Source organism: Macrobrachium rosenbergii, chromosome 29, assembly GCF_040412425.1.
Source record: "Macrobrachium rosenbergii isolate ZJJX-2024 chromosome 29, ASM4041242v1, whole genome shotgun sequence".
Lineage (NCBI taxonomy): Eukaryota > Metazoa > Arthropoda > Malacostraca > Decapoda > Palaemonidae > Macrobrachium > Macrobrachium rosenbergii.
Genome location: NC_089769.1, coordinates 8,551,755 through 8,575,525, shown reverse-complemented (window position 1 = coordinate 8,575,525; position 23,771 = coordinate 8,551,755). Strand labels below are relative to the sequence as shown.

Below are 23,771 nucleotides of genomic sequence, written 5' to 3'. Positions count from 1 at the left end.
TGGCACCGCTATAGGTGCCAACAACACAGACCTCCACCGGACCGTGGCTGAAAGAAGTCATGGGCCGCGGCTGAGAGTTTCATTCAGCATTATACGCTGTACAGAAAATTCGATTGCGCTGAAGAAACTTCGGCGCATTTTTTACTTGTCTGTTGTAAACATTTCACACTAGACTGAAGTTAACAGAGAATTATAAAGCAATCGCACAAAAGTGGAAGGGTCATTGCAACTGTGGCGATAGATAGGACCGGCGCTAAAATCGTTGTCACATGGTCGTGTTTCCCGGCAATGTTTCACATCTTGCCGCCAGACCTTGCACCAATTTGCCAGATTTTTCCATCCGTTAAGGTATCTGTCACACAAACATGAGCTTGCATACTTTCAGTCTTGCCATTGGCATTGACTGTGTGGTGCAAAGTTTATCAGCAAGATGCTTGGCAAAGTATGTCACCAAAGAGGCTCGCGTGACGCCGCCATTACCAGAAGGCGCTCTCTGTGCACCTTCATTTTGGCGGGGGGAAAAAAAGCTACATGGCTTGATGAATTTTGGTCTCCGGAAGATTAGCAGTTTCGTGGAAAGCGGATACTGTGGTGACTGGCTGACTTTTTCCATGACGCAGCATTTCTCTTATTCGTTGTGAAATAGTGGCACTTGTGTGAGCTGGAGTCTAAAAGGCTGTTAAAAAAAAGAAGTTTTCGGTGGACTCCCAGGTGCGTTGGTAGATAACATAATTGTTTACTAGTACTATTAAAACTGGCAAAATAAAAAAGACTTCGATTATACATTTGCTTTATTTGCTCAAGTGTCTCCACAGGAAAAATGACACGTCATTCCACTCTTGTTCCTTGAACTGTGCAAGCTCAGACACCACAGGACACTTCAGAACACTCCAAAAAGTGCTGGAAGTAAAGATGTCAGCATCTCCCCATGGTATTGTCTGAAATATCTTAAAAAAACAAGTTGTAACGTATGTAATTGTAATAACCACCATGTTCTCTTGACTTCTCGAATTCTTCACAAGCCTTAGATCCAATTGCAAGAGTTTGAAGTAATTCTGATGTCCGTAGCAGGATTCGAACCAGGATCCAGAGTATCAGAATTGAATTGCAAGAATTTTAAGTGATTCTGATGTCCGTAGCAGGGTTCGAACCAACATCCAGATTATCAGAATTGCAAGAATTTTAAGTAATTCTGATGTCCGTAGCAGGTTCTAACCAGCATCCAGAGTATCAGAACGAGATCACGTTGCCGATCTGACTAAGAGAAGGACAACAAATTTGCGTAGTGTAAAGTAGATGCATCGCGACAATTATTGAGTCAGCGTAATGCAGTAGGCTATTCCATCAACAAGAGAACGACATGGTTTCCAATTAAGATGGAACATTTGTCGCACACGGCTATGTTGCTGGTCAGAAACAGCTATATAAGGGCCTTGTGGTGAGATCGGTACCATTCCCTCCTATCAAGGAAAGAGACCCAAGTTCAACTCAGGCGAGGAGAGGTAGATGGTTAAGTTTTCTTAAGATCCGTTTTGCTTGTATTAACCTTGTAGTTAGAAGACCGTGGTAGCTGTGTCTAGAGTTAAAAATGGCATGAGACTGGCAACCTCATCCACAAAAACTTGCTAAGAGCCGGAAGGCACCCTCTCGCACCAACCCAATTTTAGGGAAAACGGTAAATGACAAATATTATATATATATAATATATATATATATGTGTGTGTGTGTGTGTGTGTGTATTATACAAATGCGTATACATGTATACATACATACAGTTTGACTTGGTGCCGAAGCTTCGTTTTGTCGCACCAGTTATGAATGACAAGCATTTATCAGAAGCTACCTAAAATGATTGTTCCTAAATATATTAAAGTGAATGCAGCAAGGCAAAGGTAAAAGCTGTACTAAGGAAAACTCTCGGCTACAAACTAGCCACCTCTCTCTCTCTCTCTCTCTCTCTCTCTCTCTCTCTCTCTCTCTCTCTCTCTCTCTCTCTCTGAGAGCTGAAAGTCAGCTCAGTGGTTTGGTTAAACTACTTTAATAATAATAATAAGAATAATAACTCTCTCTCTCTCTCTCTCTCTCTCTCTCTCTCTCTCTCTCTCTCTCTCTCTCTCTCTCTCTCTCTCTCTCTCTCTCTCCACAGTACATTAAATCCTTTAAATGTAACCATGGTGAATTTGTTCTCATCATACCACGAAAAAAATTGGTTAAGAGAGTGTTAGGTAAGTAAGTTTTAAACCACTGTTCTGTAAGAGGTGCATGAATAATTGGGTTTTGGTGTTTGAAGACAGAGGTCAAGCTTAACGTTTTTGGAATATTTAAACTCTAAACATCCCAGTATCAAATTTACCATCGAAGAGGCTAATGATTTTTAAAATTTTCTCGACTGTCTTGTACACAAGACTTCAGAAAACAGTCTCTTTGTCTCCTTTGTATATTTTTAGAAAGCCAGCATTTACTGGTTTAGGCCAAACTTACAAGAATTTTAAACTCGGTGATATCTGTACACCCCTTAACTGAGCTCATGAATTAGCAGTAACTGGCAGTTTGTCCATGAAAAAATTACATTTTTAATTTTTTCATAATTAATGGCTGTCCTACGGATCTTGTTCTCAGGATATGCAGAAAAATCATTAAAAAGTTATTTGTTACTACAGAACCTGCTTTCACCATTGGAAAAGTTCCATTTTACCTCAGATTACTTTTATTAGCAGTTATACATGTAGTTTTGACGAGAATTACTACCTCGAGTTTTTATATGGTTGCATACTCTAGTGACTTTAAGACGGGTTCTTTCAAACATTTCTGAGACTCAAGGACCTACTAGACAAGGAGTGTTGCCAGCTGGTTGGAATCAGTTACTGTTTATTTGTAAACATGCGGTGACTGCAACGCCACCTATTTTGACTCCTCAGCGAGGGCACTGAAATCAAGGGCCAGTGATCATTTTGCCGTTTCTGGCCGAAGTGGTAACACGCTGGCTAGGCCGATGGCCTACAGATTTCGTGGCCGATTTTCAACTTGTGAGTCTGGTATGGATCTAAGTCATTCCACCTTTTTAGATAAACGCAGTGATATGTTAACCCTTCGAATTTCCGGGACCAGTGAGATAATAAACAAGAAACAGACTTTGAATATTGACTGGTTTGCTATTCGGTTATTTTCAATATTTTGTGCGTGCGGTGTTTGGCGTTGGGAGGTGTACCTAGTTTGCTCGTGTTGTACCTCGTTTTCCTAATTATTGTTTTTACCTTTAGTTTGTTTTAATCTTTTTTTTTATTAACTGTAATTTGAAGTATTTTTATGAATATTTGTTATTACTTTACTAGCTTTGAAAATGTTTTGATGTAAAACAAAAAAAAATTGCCAAAGTTTTCTTTTATATAGAATATATTTATATTTATATATATATATATATATATATATATATATATATATATATATATATATATATATATATATATATATATATATATATATATATATATATATATATATATATATATAATATATAATATATAATGTATGATGTTATTCGTATGTTAGTACTCAGACTATTTCTTCAGTATTTTTTTCTCATAACGTGGTGTAATTAATATAGATTTTTTCTCTTATATTCCAGACCTGCAGTTGGCTGCCGAGTTGGGGAAGACTTTGCTGGAGCGCAACCGGGAACTGGAGTCGAACCTCAAGCAACAACAGGCTGTTATCGAGGATCAACTTCAAGAAATTGAGGTGAGTTTTTTTTTTGGCAAAACCTCCGACGCATTATCCATAATAAACAGGTTCTACTGTTAGCGTTGGCAAAAAAAAAAAAAAAAAATGAGAAGCCACTGTATTTATCTTTTAACTGCTGAATCAAAGATGAACCTGTAATGATGAGACTATCATGACATTGGTCTATCAGCAGCTCTTCTGTTCATAAATTATATATATATATATATATATATATATATATATATATATATATTTATATAAATTATATATATATATATATATATATATATATATATCTATCTATCTTTATCTCTCTCTCTCTCTCTCTCTCTCTCTCTCTCTCTCTCTCTCTCTCTCTATATATATATATATATATATATATATATATATATATATATATATATATATATGTATATATATATATATATATGTATATATATATATATACACACATGCATACATGCATACCTAACATACATGCCTGATATTTTCGGTTTGTTCCCGTCGTCCCTCATATTCATTATCAATGCTGTCGCTTCTCAACGACCTATATTAATAGAAAAAAAGTTCTTTATTTAGAGTGACGATCATACAGTGCCATCATTTTCCCTAAATCATTTACGAGAAAAGTCGGAATTAAAGATTGTGATTCTATATTTGAAATAGTACGTGCAAGGTTGAGGGTACGAGCAATGCTGGTGAGCTTTGAAGGTTGGGGTGTTGTACAGTAGTAGCTGTCTGCAAAGGTCGTCCCAATCCATGGTTCAGCTGTTTAGTTATGAATGTGGCAGTGATCATTGGTTTATCTTTGTCAGTACTATATTTATTGGGCTGTTTTAAGGGAAAAGCTCGGCGGCTGCATTAACAACTCGGTTATATTTGAGATATGTTGATTAAATTTATTAGCAGTTGTAATAATCTGAAATGTGAATATCAGTGGTTTGGCATAATACAGTAATTATAAATTAACGGAAGTTGTAAAAGGGGCAAAATAGTTTCGTTGTGTTAGTAATACAAGCAGTCGTCCCGAATTTGAGTAGTATATCGTGTCATTGTCTGAATTTCAAATTGCTAAGACTTGTTTATATACTTCTTTCAGTGTTCGAACGATTTTTCCGAAATACTCTTAACTAACCAAATATTTTTAAAAAATCGCCGGAAAAGTATTTAGTGTTATGAAATAATAGGAAAAATTGTTTAAGGTTGAGAAAATCAACGAAAATCAATTTGTCTTAGCAACAATTGTTGATGAGATTTTAGGTAATTTTGTACGGAATAATAAGAAAGACTTGAATCGAGAAATTCGCCGTAAATATTTGGATAAATTCCTTGATTATTCAGACACCATTGAAAATAGCGTAATGAGATGCGACCTATTCCGTACACGGTGACCATAACGAAAATGTAGCCCTCCCATCAAGGGCTGCAAATGAAAAACTATCACAAAAACTAGCTATCGCGTCTGGGAATAGATTATGAAGAGACGCGCTCATTTGAATCGCTAACACATGGTTTACCAGTCCCACACCGTATCCACTTACTGTAGAAGGCATAAAAGGAGTGAAAGCCAACTCTGCTGCTGTGTATACATACTTAGGATTCATAGCGGACTCCTGCATCAATATCTATGGTTTTACCTCTTTAACCTCTCCGACAACTGTGATTAGATGCCTACTCAGTGCTGGTGGTGTTGCGTGGGGTGGTGGTAAAGCCATTGATATATACATAGGTGCAGTGGGCCTCAAGCCAAAGTAAGCACAACAGTAAAACAGGCTTCACATTTTGTATCGTCTGTGTCTGAGTGAATACATCGTTGCCCTGTTAATACATTCGCATGAAACACGCAAATGATACCAAAGTAATCTGACATGCATTCAAAGTAATCTTCCAGGCATATATATATATATATGATATATATATACATATATATATATATATATATATATTATATATATATATATATATATATATATATATATATATATATATATATATATATATATATATATAAAAGAATAATATGTCATAAAAATGTAAGTCGTACATCAGGCAATGGTATGAGGCGCTTTTAAATGACATTACAACCATTAAGCAGGCATACTTGTACCAACGTTAAGTCTTTCGTGAAAATTCTAAGTTACGTATAGATAACTTCGAATTTTTATGTAATAACAGCTCAGGTTAACAACTCAGGACCTTATCATTTTATAATTGTATGTGTCTCTTAATTTTGAATGATTTTTTCCATTTGTTACATTCCCTGATAGTACGTCAGTTCAACGAAATGTATTGAAGAAAAATAGAATAATCTTTACAACTAGTAAGGAACATGCTTGGTCTGACGCCAGTCACGTATACCTGGGAATCTCATCAATTTTCTCTCTCTCTCTCTCTCTCTCTCTCTCTCTCTCTCTCTCTCTCTCTCTCTCTCTCTCTCTCTCTCTCGACTTATGAACACGATCAACTACGTCTTAGTTTCGTCGACGAATAACGTACTTTGTGGTTAGTTGCCATTTATTAATTACCATATTTATGTTACTTATTAGATCATTTATACGGTTGTTTTAAAGACTAATAACATGCAATATCCTGTGGAAATGTTCCAATAATGTGATAATATAGGTGAAATTTCCATTTTTTCCTAGTAAAATTCAACTTACATTTCCATGCTTTTCGAAAACAAATTCAAACAGTGTATTTTACTTCCGTTGACTTGTCCAAAAAAATCGATTATATGAAAGGAAGAGAATAAATTGATCGTAGGCTTAAACTTTCTACTGTTTAAAATAAATAAGCACTGAAATTTGCAATAGGATGTGGGTCTGTTGTTAGCGGCGGCATTGGTCGCTATTCCATCCTTTAGCCTAATCTTTATGACCCACTGCCGCTGGAAAATCATATGAAGGGTTGTTGCATTATTGCTCGGTATTTTAAATGGAATTACACTACGCTAAACCACCACCTTCTATTCGGGCTTGGTACTGGCATGAACACGTCAGCTCCGGCAGCGAGGTCGAGAAAAGGTAATCGAGTGAATAAACTGTGGCCCTTTATGACTGATCACTTTACTTTTTTTTTTTTTTTTACTTCTAAAAGTGTTCTTTCTTCCTCCGAACAGTACTTGAGCAAGCAGACAGCGGCCCTGAGGGAGGTCAACGATTCCAGGCTACGCATTTACGAGCAGCTGGAAATATCGATTCAGGAACTGGAAAAGAACAACCAGAGGCTCTCTGCAGAAGGAGCTGCTGACAAGAGGAAAATCAAAAGGTATTTCACCCTGTACTTCATCTAGCTTAGTGTTTTTCAATCAGGCAATTCGCCATAAAACATTTTCACTCATGTAATCCAGCAACAAAAGCTTATTTGCAAATTAGGCAGTTGTAAGAGGATTGGGGGTTTTCGAGCAGTTTTCTGAAGACTAAAATAATTTCACATGTATAAAAATCCCTGCAAAGAGTATTGAATGCAAGAGAAGGGGTTTTCTTCATTAAATGAAAACCTCCATTATTAAATGTGTTTTAGGGAGATATAACTATGCACAGCACTAAGGATAGCTTTGCAAGATGTCTGCTTACAAGAATAAAAAGCCAACCCTTTCAAACCATGCTCTAGAGGTCTATAAAATTATGGGGAATCTGCTAAATCAGGCAAACATCTGAAACTTTTTATTTCGCTTAAAAACCTATTTGACTCTTTTGAACCATAGCCATCTGCCTAATTTTGATATTGAAGAAGGCCCACTCAGAGGCCTAGTGGCCCCAAAGGTAACAAGTGTGGCTTCCCAACGGTTCATCTTTACGATTGAGCCTGCCACGCCCATTCTGTCATGCTACTTAATCATGGGTTTTCTTGCAAAAGGAATCCGTTGCATAGCAACTGTTCTGCTGATGAGGATCAAGATGCCAACGTGGGAGACTTGAAGAAGAGATACCTCTGATCCAATTAGACAAGCTTGGACATACATCCCCCGCCTTTATCTTGAATTACCTTTATCCCCTCCTCCTCTTTCTCCATCAGTATCCTTTCCTCTTCCTTCTCTTATGCTCAAGCTAATAAACTTCCCAGATTCTAGTCTGGGCCAAATGGCCACACTCCGTATGCTGCAGTTTCTTAATACTGTAGGAGGAAGCAGCATCCTATGTATAAGGTTACTGCTAGGTTAGGCATATAAGGAATGCTCACCATTTTGCACAGGGATCAAGCCATTGCCGATATCCTGGAGAGTAGCCATGATTTTCAAGGCGAGAACGGACTACAAAATCCATTATCTGTGGCTGCTTTAATCACCTGTGTTTGGGATCGTATTTTAGATCTTCCCTACGTTATGGGTGCCCAGAGATACATAGGAAAAATGAAAATGTCATCTCGCAAGATCCTTGCCACCTTCCGAGGCCCTGTTGTTCCTCAAATACAACTCAGCACCTGGGGAACCAACTGCACAAAATCTTACACAGCTTAGCCTGAGGTGTTTCATTTCCTCACTGTGTTGCACATACTGTCTATGGGATATGGGGCAGTCGTCATGATGAAAATCTGGCTTGAAAAATTCAAGAAACAGAGCCGTCCAACCCAAAGTGTCCAGATTTCACAAATCCACTTCATGCTTGGTTCAAGGGCTGCTAAGTCAGGGTGAATATACTGGCCAGAATGGAGGAGCAGGCATTAGGATCATCTCAAGGTAGATGAAACGATAGCCGTCTGTTAAGAGTTATTCACCACTAGCACTCATTCTATTGGAGCAAGCCCCCCCCCCCTTCATTAGACTGTTTCTGTAATTTTAGATTCTGCTAGCACGAGTTTCAATACCGCCAGAAATAGGCCCAGTTTTTCCAGAAGTTCTGAATCTTAAAGTTTTCAAAAAAACTAATTCAGAGAACTAAGATGAGCTCATGGGAATTCAAACCATATCAAGACAATTTGATACACTCCTGACTGAGATGTCATATTTACTGATACCACGACTGGAGTTGGACTGATGGATCCTAAATTTTATGATGACCATTGCAAGGAGAGATTGTTTTGTAGAGTTTGGGCCTGTGTACCAAGGACGAGTTTCACCTCATCGATTTCATAACATCAGCTCCTCCGAGCTGATCAAGAAGCAAGAGCCTGTGTCAGCATTAGTTGGCACACACACACACACACACACACACACACACACACACACACACACACACACACACACACACACACACACACACACACACACACACACCAACTGCTGTTACCTAATTTATAAATAGCCTATGTCAGAAATTGAACTTATTTCCCAACACATGCATTTTGTAATTATTTCCCTCGCCAACCCATTTAGCCTAGTGGTGTTTGCATGACTGGCTGCTTAATCATCTTTGTAAATGAATGAGACAGGAAATTTACTTGGGTGTTTTTCTGGCTCTGTTTGATTTAACATAACAATCTCACTGGTGCATATAAAATATTCACTGTACAACAGGAGGGAGGCAGTATGTAGGATTACATCCCTTAAATGGAACTCAATTTTTATTATTTATAAATTTAAATTTCTCCACCTTTTTATCTTTCAGTTTATGCAGTAACATCGAATCTTTAGAAGCCCGTTGCGATGAACTTCAGAAGAATTTGGAGGAAGCTCGGGCAGGAGCCCAGCAGTTACGAGGAAGAAACAAAAGAAGATCAATTATCCTGGAAGAACAGAGCTTCCGTCGCTCTCACTCATGCGAGAATACCACACAGGTAGGTATTGCGATAATAACAGTAAATCTCTCTCAAAATCTATCACATAGTAATCATCTTTCTCTAAATCTATCACTTAGTAATTTGGCTAAAAACTTCATTACTTTTTATCAGTCTCCTGTAAATTATTGTCAGTCGTTATGTCTTCCCTATACCGAATAGGATTTATCACTTGTAGTAAAACTATCTTGTTGTAGATGCAAATTTGTTGTACTTAGTACCCAGTATGGTTAAACTCCGAACCTGGCGGCATTACAGTTTCAAAAAAACAAGGTAGTTTTATGAAAATCGGTTGGGAATGTGAGGATTTCGACTAGTTAGACAATGGCCATCAAACCATACTAGAAGATATGGTAGTTTTCAACCCTATTTTTGTCAGGAATATTACAACGTATCGAGTCACAATACTGTATACTGCACAAAAATCTCTACCGTATTTTAAGGAAATACTGTACTAAGGTAAATGTTAAAGCAGTACACACTTACACATGTTAAATTTGTTCTCACAAACCATACACTGGACACCTTTTCAAAGCACTGCATATGTCTCAAAGTTACGCGCACCTTTTTGCTATATTGAATGACAAGATATGGCAATGATTTTTCCAATTGTATTAGGCCATAGAGTTTTAGTAGATGTTCTTGGCTGTAATTATTGCCTCCAATGCATTTCATCACTTCTCAGAAATTCCTCACATAGGAAAACTGGGGCATGTACAGTACATCTCCTTGCAGTTTTCTCACAGTTACTGGTTGAAGAAAGAAAGGCACCATGCATCTTCACATATCAGTGTAGAATGTTAAAAAATGAATTAGATTTTTCAGATGAGTTTCAAGGAAACCACTTGTCTCTTGGTTCTTTTGTTTTTCTTTGATTGGGAAGTGGCAGAAAATTACAGTACCAGAGAACCTAAAATCAGTTAATCAGCGTGACCCAAAATTTGTTCTGTGGCTGATATATGAATTATTACCAAACTATAGTTAATTATGTTCCCTGGTCATTTTAAGTCATTCTCCAAACTAAGTTCTTGCATAGTCATTTTGGAGAAAAATTTCAGTCATGTTGGCGTGATAGTTTAATAAAGCTAAAAACTACATTATCTCAAATGAAAAATTTATCTCCAAGATTTTCTTTTACCTCATGCAGTCATGACATTTTAAACACAATTATTATTATTATAGTCAAATTAAACCAGACCAAAAGACCATAAACTTGCAAAGCAAGTTTCCATAGAATATGACCCTTATTATACATAAAAAGGAGACAGCAGTGAAAAGCAGCAAATGTTACTTATAGATTAGAAAAAAATTTGTTTGGAACTTTGACTGTGAATCAGTCAGCTGCTTTAACCTGTTTTATAACTTTGGATCATATCCAAACTTGAAGTAGTCTAACACACTTCCCATTAGGAACTGCCTTTTTATGAAATATTCTTGCCCAGCTTATGGCTTTCCATAATCATATTTCCAGTTTTTCATTATCTTTTATTCTTATTTTCTCATTGAAGAGTATAGACTTTAAAGATCCTTTCCCATTCAGGACAAATTGGAGTGATTCATGAACAAAATACACTTTAGATGAATACAGTATTTAAATACATGCATATAGGTAAGGTAGCACACATTATGCAAGTTTCTTGTAAAGATGCCATCTAGATTGCCAAAAGTTGTATGGGGGCCATGTAAATTCCAAATAAATCAAGATTGATTTGTTTGAATTTACATATTTATATAATTTACACAATAATTAGAAATAAGGTATACATATAAGAACAAGGAGAATGTTTAGTAATTTTCATTGTTTTTAATTAAATGTTGAAAGGATCATTTATACACTAGCTAATATTTGCATAGAATCATATAATGGTGTTATAGATATATATTTATATAATTTACACAAGAATTACAAACAGGTTATTCAGCATAGAACAAGGAGAATGTTTAGTAATTTTCTTTGTTTTTAGGTAAATGTTGAAGGGGTCATTGATACACAAACTAATACATATTTGCACAGAATCATCATAATGGTGTCATAGATACATGGCTAATTGGGAATAACTTGTGTACAAAAATATACCTGTTGTCTAAAAATTTTCCCCCAACGCTGTTTCTCATTAATCTTCCCCAAGGATGAGGAGGGTGAGGTGGAGGAGGAGGAGGGGGAGGAGGAGGAAAAGAATGGGGAAGTGGTGAAGGAGAATAAGTGTGGCTGCCAGGTAAAAATCCACAGTCCTTATCTGCATCCAGTTTTACCCCCACCCCCCCAACCCCATTTAATGCTTAAATGTCAATCCCCTTCTGATACATTTGTGTACAGAATTTAAGTTTTGCATTTTTTGGTGTCTAAAAGTTTTTTTTTTTTTTCCATTTTTTAGAGTTAAACAATATATACTGTACTGTAATGCCATACTCACTGCCATATAAAGTGTTGACACTATAGTGGTTTGATTTTTTTTACTTCCTACTTTTGCTACTTGTGATTAAATTATCATTCTCTCACGCAGCATTTTCATTATTATCTCATTGTCATAATTTATTATCATCTTCCTAGAAATACAGGAATATTGACATGACAGTGTAGTTTACCTGTTTTTGGTGAATATTCTTTCAGAGTCCTTTAAAATTTAATTTCCTGAGCATGTGGCAACTTTAGTGAATCATATACCTGTACATACTGTATTTTAGTCTTTCAGTGTTCAATGTGTATGTTGTAAAATTCACGTTCAGAGCCCAAGTGCTCATATATGATACATTTTGGAGTTATAGTATAAGTAATTCTCTATTATTGTTTTAAAAATATAATTAATACTGGCAGTTTACAAAACATTGCTTTTAGATCCAGCTTTTGTATAGAATTAGGTCCCACAAAATGTTTAAAATCCACTAAGTGACATGGAATGATTAGTAGCGTGCCCGTAAAACCCACATCACTTATCCCCTCTTTTAAGTAGTGAAATTTCTGAGAAATATAAATGAAAATTTTTAAAAATTAACCTAGCAAGAGACAGAAAGAATGCACACATAAAAGGTAACTTATATATACTGTAAGTATTTAAATGAGAAATGTACTATTTGAATAAATTCAACTTTGCAAATGTAATGTGAAAGGTAATGCATGAATAAAGAGGTAATGCAATACATTCTCTGCAATCCTGTGACGTACTAAAGTCCATTCCAACTTTCATCTGGTAAACAGGACCCTCATTTGGTAGCAAGGTTGTTTCCATTTACTAATGTTACATTTCACAAGGAATAAGATATTAAAGTGTCATGCATTTTGACTTTCATGCCAAGTTAATTCAGTTTTCTTGGGAAGTTTAGAATAAAGAATGTAAGGGTCTGAATATTTGATTTTCACTTCACTTTAAGGCGAGTCATAGAGAGTTTTAACAATGATTCTCTATCCCCACATTCCTTCAAGACCTCGGAGGATAGAGCAACGGAAGAACTCGAAACCAGGGCCAAGATTGAGGAACTTCAGGAACGCTTAAAGGAATCCCAGAGTGAGAGAATGGGAGAAGTGCGCAGAAGGGAAGAGCTGGAGATACAGTTGGCATGTATGGCTCAGGTACGGGAATTGTTTTTTTTTTTTTTTTATAGCAAGTTCATTTTAGGTTGGTCTAATTTTTCCTCCTTTACAGAACTTGGTTGGTTGGTTTAGATTAAACAGGTCTTATGCTAGCATGTGCCCTTGCCCAAAGATGGCCTGTAAGTTTAATAAGGGTATAACAGGCTTGATGTGGATTTTTGGAATCGGCCCTTACAACTGAGACTACCATAAAACAAGTTTTATGTGGTTGCATGTCAGTCTGATTCATGATTCTTGTACAATACATTAGGAAAAAATTAAGATAACTAGTACTACTGCTGCTTAGTTATGTAGATACCTGTATATCTTACCTCATGATTTATTAAAAACTTTTATGCTGTAATTTGCATGACATGCCTAAATATAATAAATAATACAAATGGTCATTTGAAAAGAGGGAGGGGCTTCTTGAGCACAGTATTGTAGATTACATTGACTTCGTGGTAATTACTGCTTTTTCATTTTAAACAGTTGACATTTGATACTTTTGACAAGGATTTGTCAATTTTCCCTGTGCTTTTGATAGACATGACACAAAACCAACTAGCAAACTTGTAAATAATTTCCATAACATTTACTCAGCTCATATAATTAGGGAATTTTTCTGTTGTGCAGGAAAATGCCGTTCTTCAAGACCAGCTGACAGTTTTGCGAGAAAAGGAAGTAACCCTGAGGACATTTGATGAAGAACTGGCATCACTAGATGATGCTTCATCAGGCAGGCTATGTCGGAAGGTAAGTTGAGGGCGAGCCATGATCTGCAAGGAAATTAAGTATAAAGTTCATTATGTAAGTTCCAAACTTTCATCAGAATAAATTTTACTTTTCACATGTACACACAATAGAATTAACATGATTTTTAAATGGAAATTTGTAACAATTTCATTTTATTATAGGTACTTATAAAGGCTAAACGTTGTTACAGATCCTGAACTTACATAGCAAGCATCTACAAAATAGAATACTTACAGTCCTGTAAATATATAATAGGCTAATAATACAGCAGTAGCATATCCATCAGTAATATATCAGTAAAACAATAAATCAAAGCTTAGGATATTAGTTATCAGTATGCTAGTAACAGTGTTATTCAAAGTTACCAAATCAAAGTGCAGTATTCTGTTGTGGCTATTCTGTCTAATACATGCACAGTAACTTGAATATTTTTCATTAAGTATTTTTAAATGTTTAGGTTTCTTAAATACTATTTTTTTTCAATAGAAAGCTCACAAATTTTACATAGCCTTTCACGTATCAGTATGAATCTCATATTGCAAAACTAGTGGAAGGACAAGATGCTTCCTTGCCCTATAGGTTGAGACATGCTTAAATGGTTACCCAGGTCCTTAAGTGATTGACTCACTTCTTGCGTAGCACGAGTTGTGACAGAACTGTGGTTTCAGGAATCAGGCCTCTAGTATAAAAAAAATAATGAAAATGTATTTAAAAAATTGTCATTTTAACAAAAATAATTTTTTACATACAATTGCAATTTGGGCAGTAAAGAGCTACGCTTCTGGAAGGAAAAGTCAGAGCTGAGGGAACCATTAGGAGCTTCTGGGAAATGACAGGAGGACCTGTAACTCCTTGATGAAACTGCTGTAAGTGATGGACTGGAACTTTCATGTAAATAATGAAAAGCCTGCAAAGATGATGTGGATGATTGCAAACCCAAAACATAAAATGCAACTTGAACAGTGTCTTTTAAATAAAATGTAGTGACTGCCATGTGCCAGCCAGCTTCATCAGTGACTCATGAGCCAGGAGATACTGTTCTTGGTGATTCGTTTTTTACCTGACACATTGAAAGGAAAAACTTGAAAGTGTCCTCCCTGAGGGCTAGTTTTTTTCCTTATACTATATGCTAGTGGCCCAACTGGACAGAGAATGCGATGATTCTCATTTTTGGCTTGGAAGGAACCAAAAATAGCTTGACATCTTTGTTGTATGGATTGAGCTCTGTCCACAAAGGTGTAAAGGATTGGCTGATGTAATTCTTTTTCTTGGTATGAGAGACTGCTGACAGGGCATGGAGCTTGTCCCTCATTTTGTGGCATGGAGGAAAATATAAAAATCGTGAAGTTCAAATCTGAATGCAGATGAGTCAGACAATCTTTTTACATTCTAGTAATGGGAAAATATGGGCTATGATTGGAATACGTATAGGCTTTTAGGCAGTTGTTTTTTTTTTTTTTTTTTCCTATCTCAGGCGAGGTACCTGCTGTGAATTTAAACGTGGATAAGTCATTCTATATAAAAAGACAAAATGATTGGTGTTGAATGACTAGACCAGGCAAGGTATTAAAGACTGCTCTGGTGATGACTATTAATACTGTGGGTAGGAAGGCTAAAAGTCCAGGTGATGAAAATGGAATTAAAAATATTTTAATTGCAGTAATCCCTTGATCATCCACATTCAAAGCCTGACCTTGGCTGGCCTATTCAAACTTACAATTAGTTAATAAATCATATAGAATCCAAATAAATAGGAAGTGTGTACAATTGCATTAAACATTGTGTGAAATAAACATTTTACCCAAAACACCCAAAAAATACAACAGCTGGAAGTAAAACGTCCAACTCAAGTCAGACTCCATATTTTAGTCAAACCTTTTAGGGACACGTATCCTTTCAAATAAATGTTCTGAGTTTTCATTCTTCTGTAAACTTAGATAATCTCTCTTGCACAAATAGGTCGATTATCATTTCACTGACTATATGCAATTTTGTCATGAAAAACCTGTGTTGATACATGTATTTCATTAAAATATTTTTCCCTTTACAGTGCCTTGGCCACGTAGATGATTCCGCAAGTAATTCCGGCCTGTATGATCTTCATGATAGCATTGAGGATACTGATGCATCTATTGAAAGCATCCATGGAGAATGTGCCCTTGTCAAACTTAAGAATGGAGGCTATGCGTGGGGTTCTCAGGTGAGTGAAGAGATTTTTTGTTTGGTTCAGGTGTGACTATCTATGTAATTGTCCTGCATTTCAGAAACCGTATTCAAGAGGTCACTCATAAATGTCTCATTTTTGGGGCCAAATATTTGACAGTTAAAGTTAAAAGATTATTTCATCCATGTTAGAATTATAATTGCATGAAATAGGGTGTGTATTGTGTACACATTTAGGAAGAAAAAGCTTGGTTTTCTATTATCAGTAAGTGCTTTCATATACTGTAGGTTAGAGGAAGGGAAAACCAGAGTATACTAAGCCTTTCAAAGTACACCAAAAATTTCATCTTTAGTCATTGGACCTTTTATTCAGAAAAGGTTGGAAATTTATTTTACTTAAAATAGCCTGTTATTACCAAAGTGCTTTGTGGTAAAGCAAAATATTTACAGTACTAGTGTTATCAGCAGATATTATTTTTTCATGGTTTTCTATTCATAATGATAACTATAATTTTGTAACTGATCATATACAAAATAGAAGAGGTAAGGAGAAACTTTATTTTTTAACCAACAAGAATATTAGTGACAAATTCTGCAGATGAAAAGACTTCATGTTGTTAATGAGTGCCATAAACTTTGAAAATAACAAATACAGAAACACTGAAATCATATTCAAACATTCATATTTTACTATATAGACAACATGAATAGATATTTTCTTGTGTGAAAAGAACCTTAAAATAATTAATGAATGCATACTTTTAAAGTTTGTTCAGATTAACCCTAACGAACGGTATAACTAAATTTGCATTTTGTATAACCCTTTTTTTGTTTGAAGATAAATTCAAACCTCACCAGAGCCCTTGCTCTCTCTTGAGGAGTATAATTATAAATTTGGTTAAGATGACCAGTTGAGTATTTTATAGATTCATAGGGATTGCCCAAAGGAGTTGTTCTGAAATGCTAGTGAACTACTATGACATGTGTATTTCAGGAAGTTTGAGTCATTGTTTTTTGCCAGTATCTTTCAAACCAATCGACTGATTGGTATGGTACTTTGAAACACTTTCTCACACGCTCTCCTAATTTTTGATAAAAAAAATTCCATCTCCAAACACAGATTTTAAAGGCACTTTACTCTTGAATTTTAGGACAGCCAAACCTAGCCAGTCAAGATTTACGAATTCAGTCGGATAAGCACTCTTAGGGTACTTATCCCTCCCAACACCAATCTTTAAACCTCACTTCCCATATGTCTTTTCATTCTCTCTTTCTCTCTCTCTCTCTGTCTTCGCAGTAATGGAATGTATTCAGGCACATATTAGCATTGAAATTTTTCAACTGAGCAATGTAGGATGAAGTGAGCTAACGACCTACATGGTTGTACAGAATGTAGGGGTTTCCGAAGTCTTTGTAGTTGACAAATGAAATGTTTGGTTAAACGATGGGTTTCTTCGTAGTTGACAGATGAAATGTTGGGTTCAATGATGGGTTTATCGCTAGTGTATCCAGTAACTAAAGAGAAGGTTGTCTCGTCGGTGTTCAGAGTTATAGATTATATGTTGAAATGTCCCCGTGGATGCAGAAATGCATTTGCTCTACATCTTGTAGTTTACAGCCAGGAGAAAGCTGCCCAAAAAGAATAAATCTGAATAGGTAAGATATTGCTTATGGTTATTTTTCACGGTCATGTATGTAAGGGAATATGGGAAAGATAAAACCGATTTATTGATATCGTGTACATGTCTCAAATGGTTATAAACTGTTCTGTGATTTTAACCCATTACTTTTTTATTATATACAGTATGTAGAACAATGAATTTAGAATAAACATGAAATAACTTCTCATGACAAAATTATGCAAACAAAATAAAAACAATCACATTCATGAAGAAAGTAACATATGCTACAGGGTGTAATGACATCAAGGAAGAGTAGGGAGAATTTCAGTGGAGGAATCGAAGAGGAAAGTTGAGGGTAGTGAGGAATTTACTACAAGTAGATACTCAGGAAAATTCAGTAGCACTCAAGCTCGTATGTCCGAAAGTGTTAATTAGTTTGCTGGCTACCCCATCAAATTTAGGAGTAAAGCATCTGAAAAAGCTGAATTTGGAAATTGAATTTATTACCCAAAATTAGGGGAGGATGTGAAACACTGTTGCAAAGTAACACACCGATCCATCAATTAATTTGAAATATATTGGCAAAAAAATAATGACTCAAACTTCCTGAAATACATAGTAGAACAACATAAAGAACTTGGAAAGTCAAATAATTAAAAATCAGGGGAATTGGTGAAAATAAAAGAAGGAAGCAGTACAGTGGAGTTGAAGGGATGCTGCAAAGAACCTTTAGTGCTGTACCATCCACAGTGTAAATGGTATGGGATTGAAGATAAGAAACCAAGCTGCTAATGAGAGGCACCTAATAATTTTAATGCTCCTCACCAAAAGAACAACTTCCTCTTGGCTTCTCACCTCAGTATTTTTTTTTTTATTTGACAATTTCCACAGCCAATATTTAGCCAACCATGATTGGCAGAGGCTCTTGTTCACCACCCACCAGAGGTTAGTTCATATATATCTGCAAATTAGAAGTGAGACAAAAGCTTCAGTGGTATTGGTTGTGGATATATATACCACCAGTTTAAATAAGCAGACTGAAATAAGATTGATTTTTTCTCTGAAACATAAGGTTTGCATTACACCTGTGATGTGCAGAAGATTATTGTTGCGTACTGCCATACTTAGTACAGGAAATAATTTAACAGCCAAAACAATGGAAAATTCATTCAGTACTTACTATGTCAAGTCCGCCACTCCTTCATTTACATTTTTCCTAGTGCTGTACTCAAAATATATATAAAAAAAGACAATGTAATTAAATCTAAAGAATGGCTATATTTTAGCTGTTCTTGAACATTATTGTGGTTATATCTATGCCATTTTTGAACAGTAATAGGAATACTTTAACCTAGTGTGATTATATCTCGTGAAGAGAGTTATGACTGATTGAGGGATCAGGATTGTGGAAATAATCAATACCTTAGGTCATCTTACATATGAAATAGGAAAAAGCCATTGGCTTACTTAGGTGGTTTTCTGAGATACGTGACTGTATCATAAATTAACATAAGGCTGCCTTTAAAGCCATGAAGCTTCATTAGTCATAATTTGCTAGATATTGCTAATTCTACTGTACAACCTTGGAATCATTCCCATTACAGAATGGACACATTCAAAGGTGTGACAGGGATTAGTGTTTTTTAAGCTTAAATCATAGCTTCCTGAGCTATGTTGTATAGGCTTGCTGATACTATAGTTACCTTGAGTAATATATCGTATAGGAAATAGAAGAAACCTTTATTTTTTAATCTTATTACTGCACATTGCCTTTGATTTACTGTACAGTGAAATCCAGTGTTTGGTACAAATTGGTAAATCGGTATTTTATATTCTACAGCATTTTGTAAAGCATTTGAAAATTGAAAATTTTGAATGTAATACAAATGTTACTAGTATGACAAGCTTAATTTTCTTCATTCAAGATCTATTAATAGTTATATTTTGTCATATTTTTGTACAGCAGAATTCTGTTCTGTTTTCACAATGTGACTATTGGTTGTTAGAAGAACTAATAAGTAAAGAAGCCAATTTCCTCGTATAAAACTTTGGTTGAATATGTTTTATAAAGCTGCATTCGTGGTTTTATAATAGCTCAAGTATTTATGCTGTTCTCTATCCACTGAGGGAAAGCAGGATTGCAGTAATATGTGTTTAATGTTGTCATTGCTTTATGGAAATTTCATTCATATGCTAATGTAGAATTATTTTAATGCTGTATTTTTTGTCAGCATTGCCAGCCTTGCCTTAGTAAATTTATATTTCTCATGTAGATTTTTGTGTTACATTTTAGCTCTATATTCTTTTAAGACACTTTCATATAGTGTTTATTATGCCACAAGAATGTTCAATGGCCATTAATATAGAGTAATTATATTCCATGACTTGAATCAGATACGGGATCATGATAATGTGGTTCTGATGCAGATTTAAATACTGTACTGTATTGAACAGTGATAACCAGAGTGGATATTCTAATCTAGTCAATAAAAAATAAGGGACATGGCACATTTTTTCAAGATTTTAATGAATTTGGTGATTTTACAAAATTTAATCTGAAATCTGAATATTAGAAAATGCAGAGGGATGTAATTTTCACACTGGTTTCTTTTTCTTCAACCTTTCCTCAGACTTGTTACACATTTACTGTATACAAGTTAGAACAAATAAGAATTCCAGTACTGTAGCTCATAAAATTCATGTGTGACCTAAAGAAAAAAAAGGACTTTAATTTACTGGAGAACTATTTAAACAATTATTCCTGGTAAGTCAATAGATATTACTAAACTTCATTCATTGAGATGTGATTTAGTCAAAATGATTTAATTCTAATGATGTCAGTTAACCCGATTCCTTAGGTAAGGGCAGGCCTTTTTAATTATAAGAATTCATATAACTGGGGGTACATACAAAATTGATATTGTAATTGGAAATACTTGTTTTTTAAAAATGTCAAAATGATTGACTCCCAATTTGGGATGTGGAATATGGCCAAGATCAGAGGACATGGTACATAGTCTAAGTGCTCCTGATCTCATTTAGCCATGTAGAGGTGTTGTATGGAAAACTGAAGTCACAGAACTGTAATGACTGCCAAAGAACTAGAGTAGAATATATTTTTAAGTGTCCTTCAATCAATTATAATTAATAAGTAATTTAGTCAGACCAGTGAGCTAATTTATTTGGCCTACAATGCTGGCTGGAGGGATTTGTCTCAATCAATGAAAAGGTTTAGGTTTTATTAAATTACAGCTATTTAAAATTTTTATAAATAGGTTAATTGAATATTGTATACTTCAAAGGATCAGCTGATAGTAAGATCAAAATCATTGGATATATAGGTGTTACAATCAGGCACATGTGATGGGTGCTTGTAACAAAATACAGTATAAGGGCTTCTCATCTCCAACATCAGTTTAGGTGGAAGAAAAATGGGGAGTTGGGTGAATGTTATCTCCTTTGTGGGAAATTTTAGCATGTGAGTGAGACTGTAACACTCATGGAATGAACTAAAGTACTGTAGTTGAAAGAAATCAACAGTCCATAGATTTTGGAGAACAATTGAGGAGGCAGATTAATGGTATAATAAAATCTAAATGGAGGCAGACTAATGGTATAATAAAATTTCAATGTATATTGAAAAAGTGTACATTTGTTTCGACCAATAATGATGGTGATTTTCAGTTTCCAGCCTACAAAAGAATTTTTTTTTTTTGGAGAGTAAGGTTTCTCACAAAGTAAAATTAAGAAATACTTCTTATCAGTTGTAAACCATCTTAGGAATTAATTTAAATTTACTGAATGCCTTTTCATTTGGTAACTAAAACGTTAACTTTCTGTGGTCACAAGAATTAGAAAGCAGTGGATGGTCAACCTGCCCACCTTAGTAAGTCCAAACTTACAACCAAAACTTCCAAAAAATATAAGACTACAGGTATTCAAAATTGTGTAAATGTAGTTAAAATGCATAAATTAAAATGATTTGATGTCTTAAGACACATATGTAATACAGTATATGGTAATGCATGAAAAAAGAAGAGCGAGCTGATGTTTTCAGCACATGTATTTACTTCCAATTAACATCAGTTTCATCTGACGATTGGTTGTTAGGAACAAAACCTGGCCATAAGTTGGAGAGTAGTGTGTAAGCAGGAATTCAGTTCATAAACTGGAACTTAAACTACTTAATAGTAATAATAATAAATGTTCCTCTACATTTTCTTGTGATTGTTAAACTGTAAACATGAATTCATTATCATTAGGCTATCTTTGTTACACGCAAAAAAGAAGTATAGAGATACACATTGCTTTTTATATAGTAGGATGGATGAAATGGTATTTTCAAGTAACCTTTTAGCTGCTTAAAAAAGAATTCCAACTGGAATATCTAGCTTAATTATACCACCAGCCTCATCCCATTGGATGGGTCCTCCAACACCATAACCTTACTGCTGTTTTATTTGTAGAGCATGAGAGGCAGTATTACTGTTGTTGAAGACATAAGCAGTTTTTCATAAGTACATATACCATGTTATCTAACTATGGAATTTGCTTGCATAAAAGATTTGGTAACTACTACAAACTTTTACCAAAGCTTGATACTGAGTAGTTTCTCCCAAGTCATCTATAAAGTTGTTCATATACAGTATCAACAAAAAATTTTTGACCAGTTTATTTTTGAACAAGCTGTTGGCAAAAGCATTGTTGTCACATAATGAATAATCGCATTATTGATATTATATGATTAGCAGTTAGCTCATTTTAGATCTGAATGTATGGTAAGTAGTTTTATTAGAATTGATGTAGGTCTACCTTCTAGAAATGGATGTGTAAATGAAAGTAACTGGGCAGATAGTTTTGCTTAGTAAAGATATGCATCAAATCTAGAATGTCAGAATACTTAACTGCAGTTTCCTTGCTTATCAGTGTGAAGTTTATACACTAAGGTTTTCAATATTAGTCACATATCTGTTGTTTATATTTTTGTCACTAATTTTTAACCCCATCAGGGCGTGGAACTCAATGGTTTGGTGTCCTACGGAATAAACTGGCTTCTTGTACTTGTTGTTCTTCTTATTTCTTTTGTTGAAATGCTTCCTGCACGATCTCTGTTTGGTTATAAAGCTCTCGCAGGAGTCCCCAGCCACACCCAAGAGCCCTACAGAGAAATTGTCCAGACTCACTCCTCCCAGGGCTCGGTCCCACAACAGCAACCGCAGCAAAAAGGAAGACCCTCAATCCAGTTGCTCAAGTTCTGAAAATTGCGTAAGTGGCAGTCTGGTTCTCATAGAGGCGCTTACATTGAGAGCTGCATAAGGTAGTTCGTGCCTGCTTATTTGTATATACAGTATAGCAAAATGTAATAAGTTGGTTGCTGTAAAGTTTACATGTACGAATAATACAAGTACTGTACCGTACTGTAGTTATTTTTGGGGTCAAGCTATTGAATTAATATTGAATTGCTCTGCCTAATATTTTTAACACATTAGCTTTGAATTCCTAAAGAATATAATTACGTACTTCCTATTAGAGTTTCTACTTTTGTTTCCTTTCTAACCACTAGCAGCCTTCTCCTTGGCAAATGCTATGTGCGTTACATTTAACATCTGGATTGATAGCAAGCTAGATAATACTTTGATGCAATGAGACTAAGCAGTAGACAAGAAGGTAGCATATTTGATTAGCAAGTTACTTCACTGTACTGTATATGCATATTACTAAGCTTCAATAACAATAGATCCTCTTGAGATTGCCCATTGATATTTTAACGTAGTTTTCTTGCCATAAGAGAACATGAGTAGGATCATGGAAATCAAAGTATTGGAATATCACAGCAGGCAGGAACTGGATCAATACCAGACTGTCACTTTTTGCAAGGAAAGTAAATTGTAACATGTTACATACTGTGGCTTAATGTTGAGGCCTAGCTTTATGTAGTTGATGCTTTACTTTTGTTTAATTTGAGATGTTTTCTATTTTTGTGTTCTTAATTATTAAAATAATCTTTTTTTTTTAAGTGAATCTTTGCAGACAGCAGTGAAAGTTTCTTATATTCTTTCCTTGTAATGTAGGAATACTCATATCCCAAACTACACTCAAGAAAACCATATCCATGTAAAATAAAAACCTATAATTGTACATGTGCCTATCTGTGGTCAGCATAACTTGCATCTGCAGTGAGGTCCCAACTGTTCAGTTGATGACAAATGGCCCAAGACCCTGGTCCA

The 23,771-nt window shown here is 35.2% G+C and overlaps 1 protein-coding gene and 1 long non-coding RNA gene across 15 annotated transcripts in view; one reads left to right on the top strand and one right to left on the bottom strand.

Moving 5' to 3' along the window:
• The window catches only part of LOC136854575 (cerebellar degeneration-related protein 2-like), a 484,848-nt gene that overhangs the window by 447,971 nt on the left and 13,106 nt on the right, over nucleotides 1–23,771 (top strand). For 4 of the 13 annotated variants that reach the window (XM_067130945.1, XM_067130944.1, XM_067130946.1 and 1 more), the window contains exons 3-9: nucleotides 3,626–3,738; nucleotides 6,839–6,987; nucleotides 9,267–9,435; nucleotides 12,857–13,003; nucleotides 13,640–13,759; nucleotides 15,810–15,959; nucleotides 22,669–22,809. In XM_067130945.1, coding sequence (XP_066987046.1) covers nucleotides 3,626–3,738; nucleotides 6,839–6,987; nucleotides 9,267–9,435; nucleotides 12,857–13,003; nucleotides 13,640–13,759; nucleotides 15,810–15,959; nucleotides 22,669–22,809 — 989 coding nt within the window. Of the gene's footprint in view, nucleotides 1–2,902; nucleotides 3,036–3,604; nucleotides 3,739–6,838; nucleotides 6,988–9,266; nucleotides 9,436–12,856; nucleotides 13,004–13,639; nucleotides 13,760–15,809; nucleotides 15,960–22,668; nucleotides 22,810–23,771 lie in introns of those variants that run through there. The other 9 variants (XM_067130951.1, XM_067130949.1, XM_067130950.1 and 6 more) reach the window with 6 other exon arrangements.
• Nucleotides 13,328–23,771, bottom strand: part of LOC136854579 (uncharacterized) — a 47,412-nt gene continuing 36,968 nt past the window's right edge. For both annotated transcript variants that reach the window (XR_010857736.1, XR_010857735.1), the window contains one exon: nucleotides 13,328–13,782. This is a non-coding gene — a long non-coding RNA (uncharacterized lncRNA). The remainder of the gene's footprint in view (nucleotides 13,783–23,771) is intronic.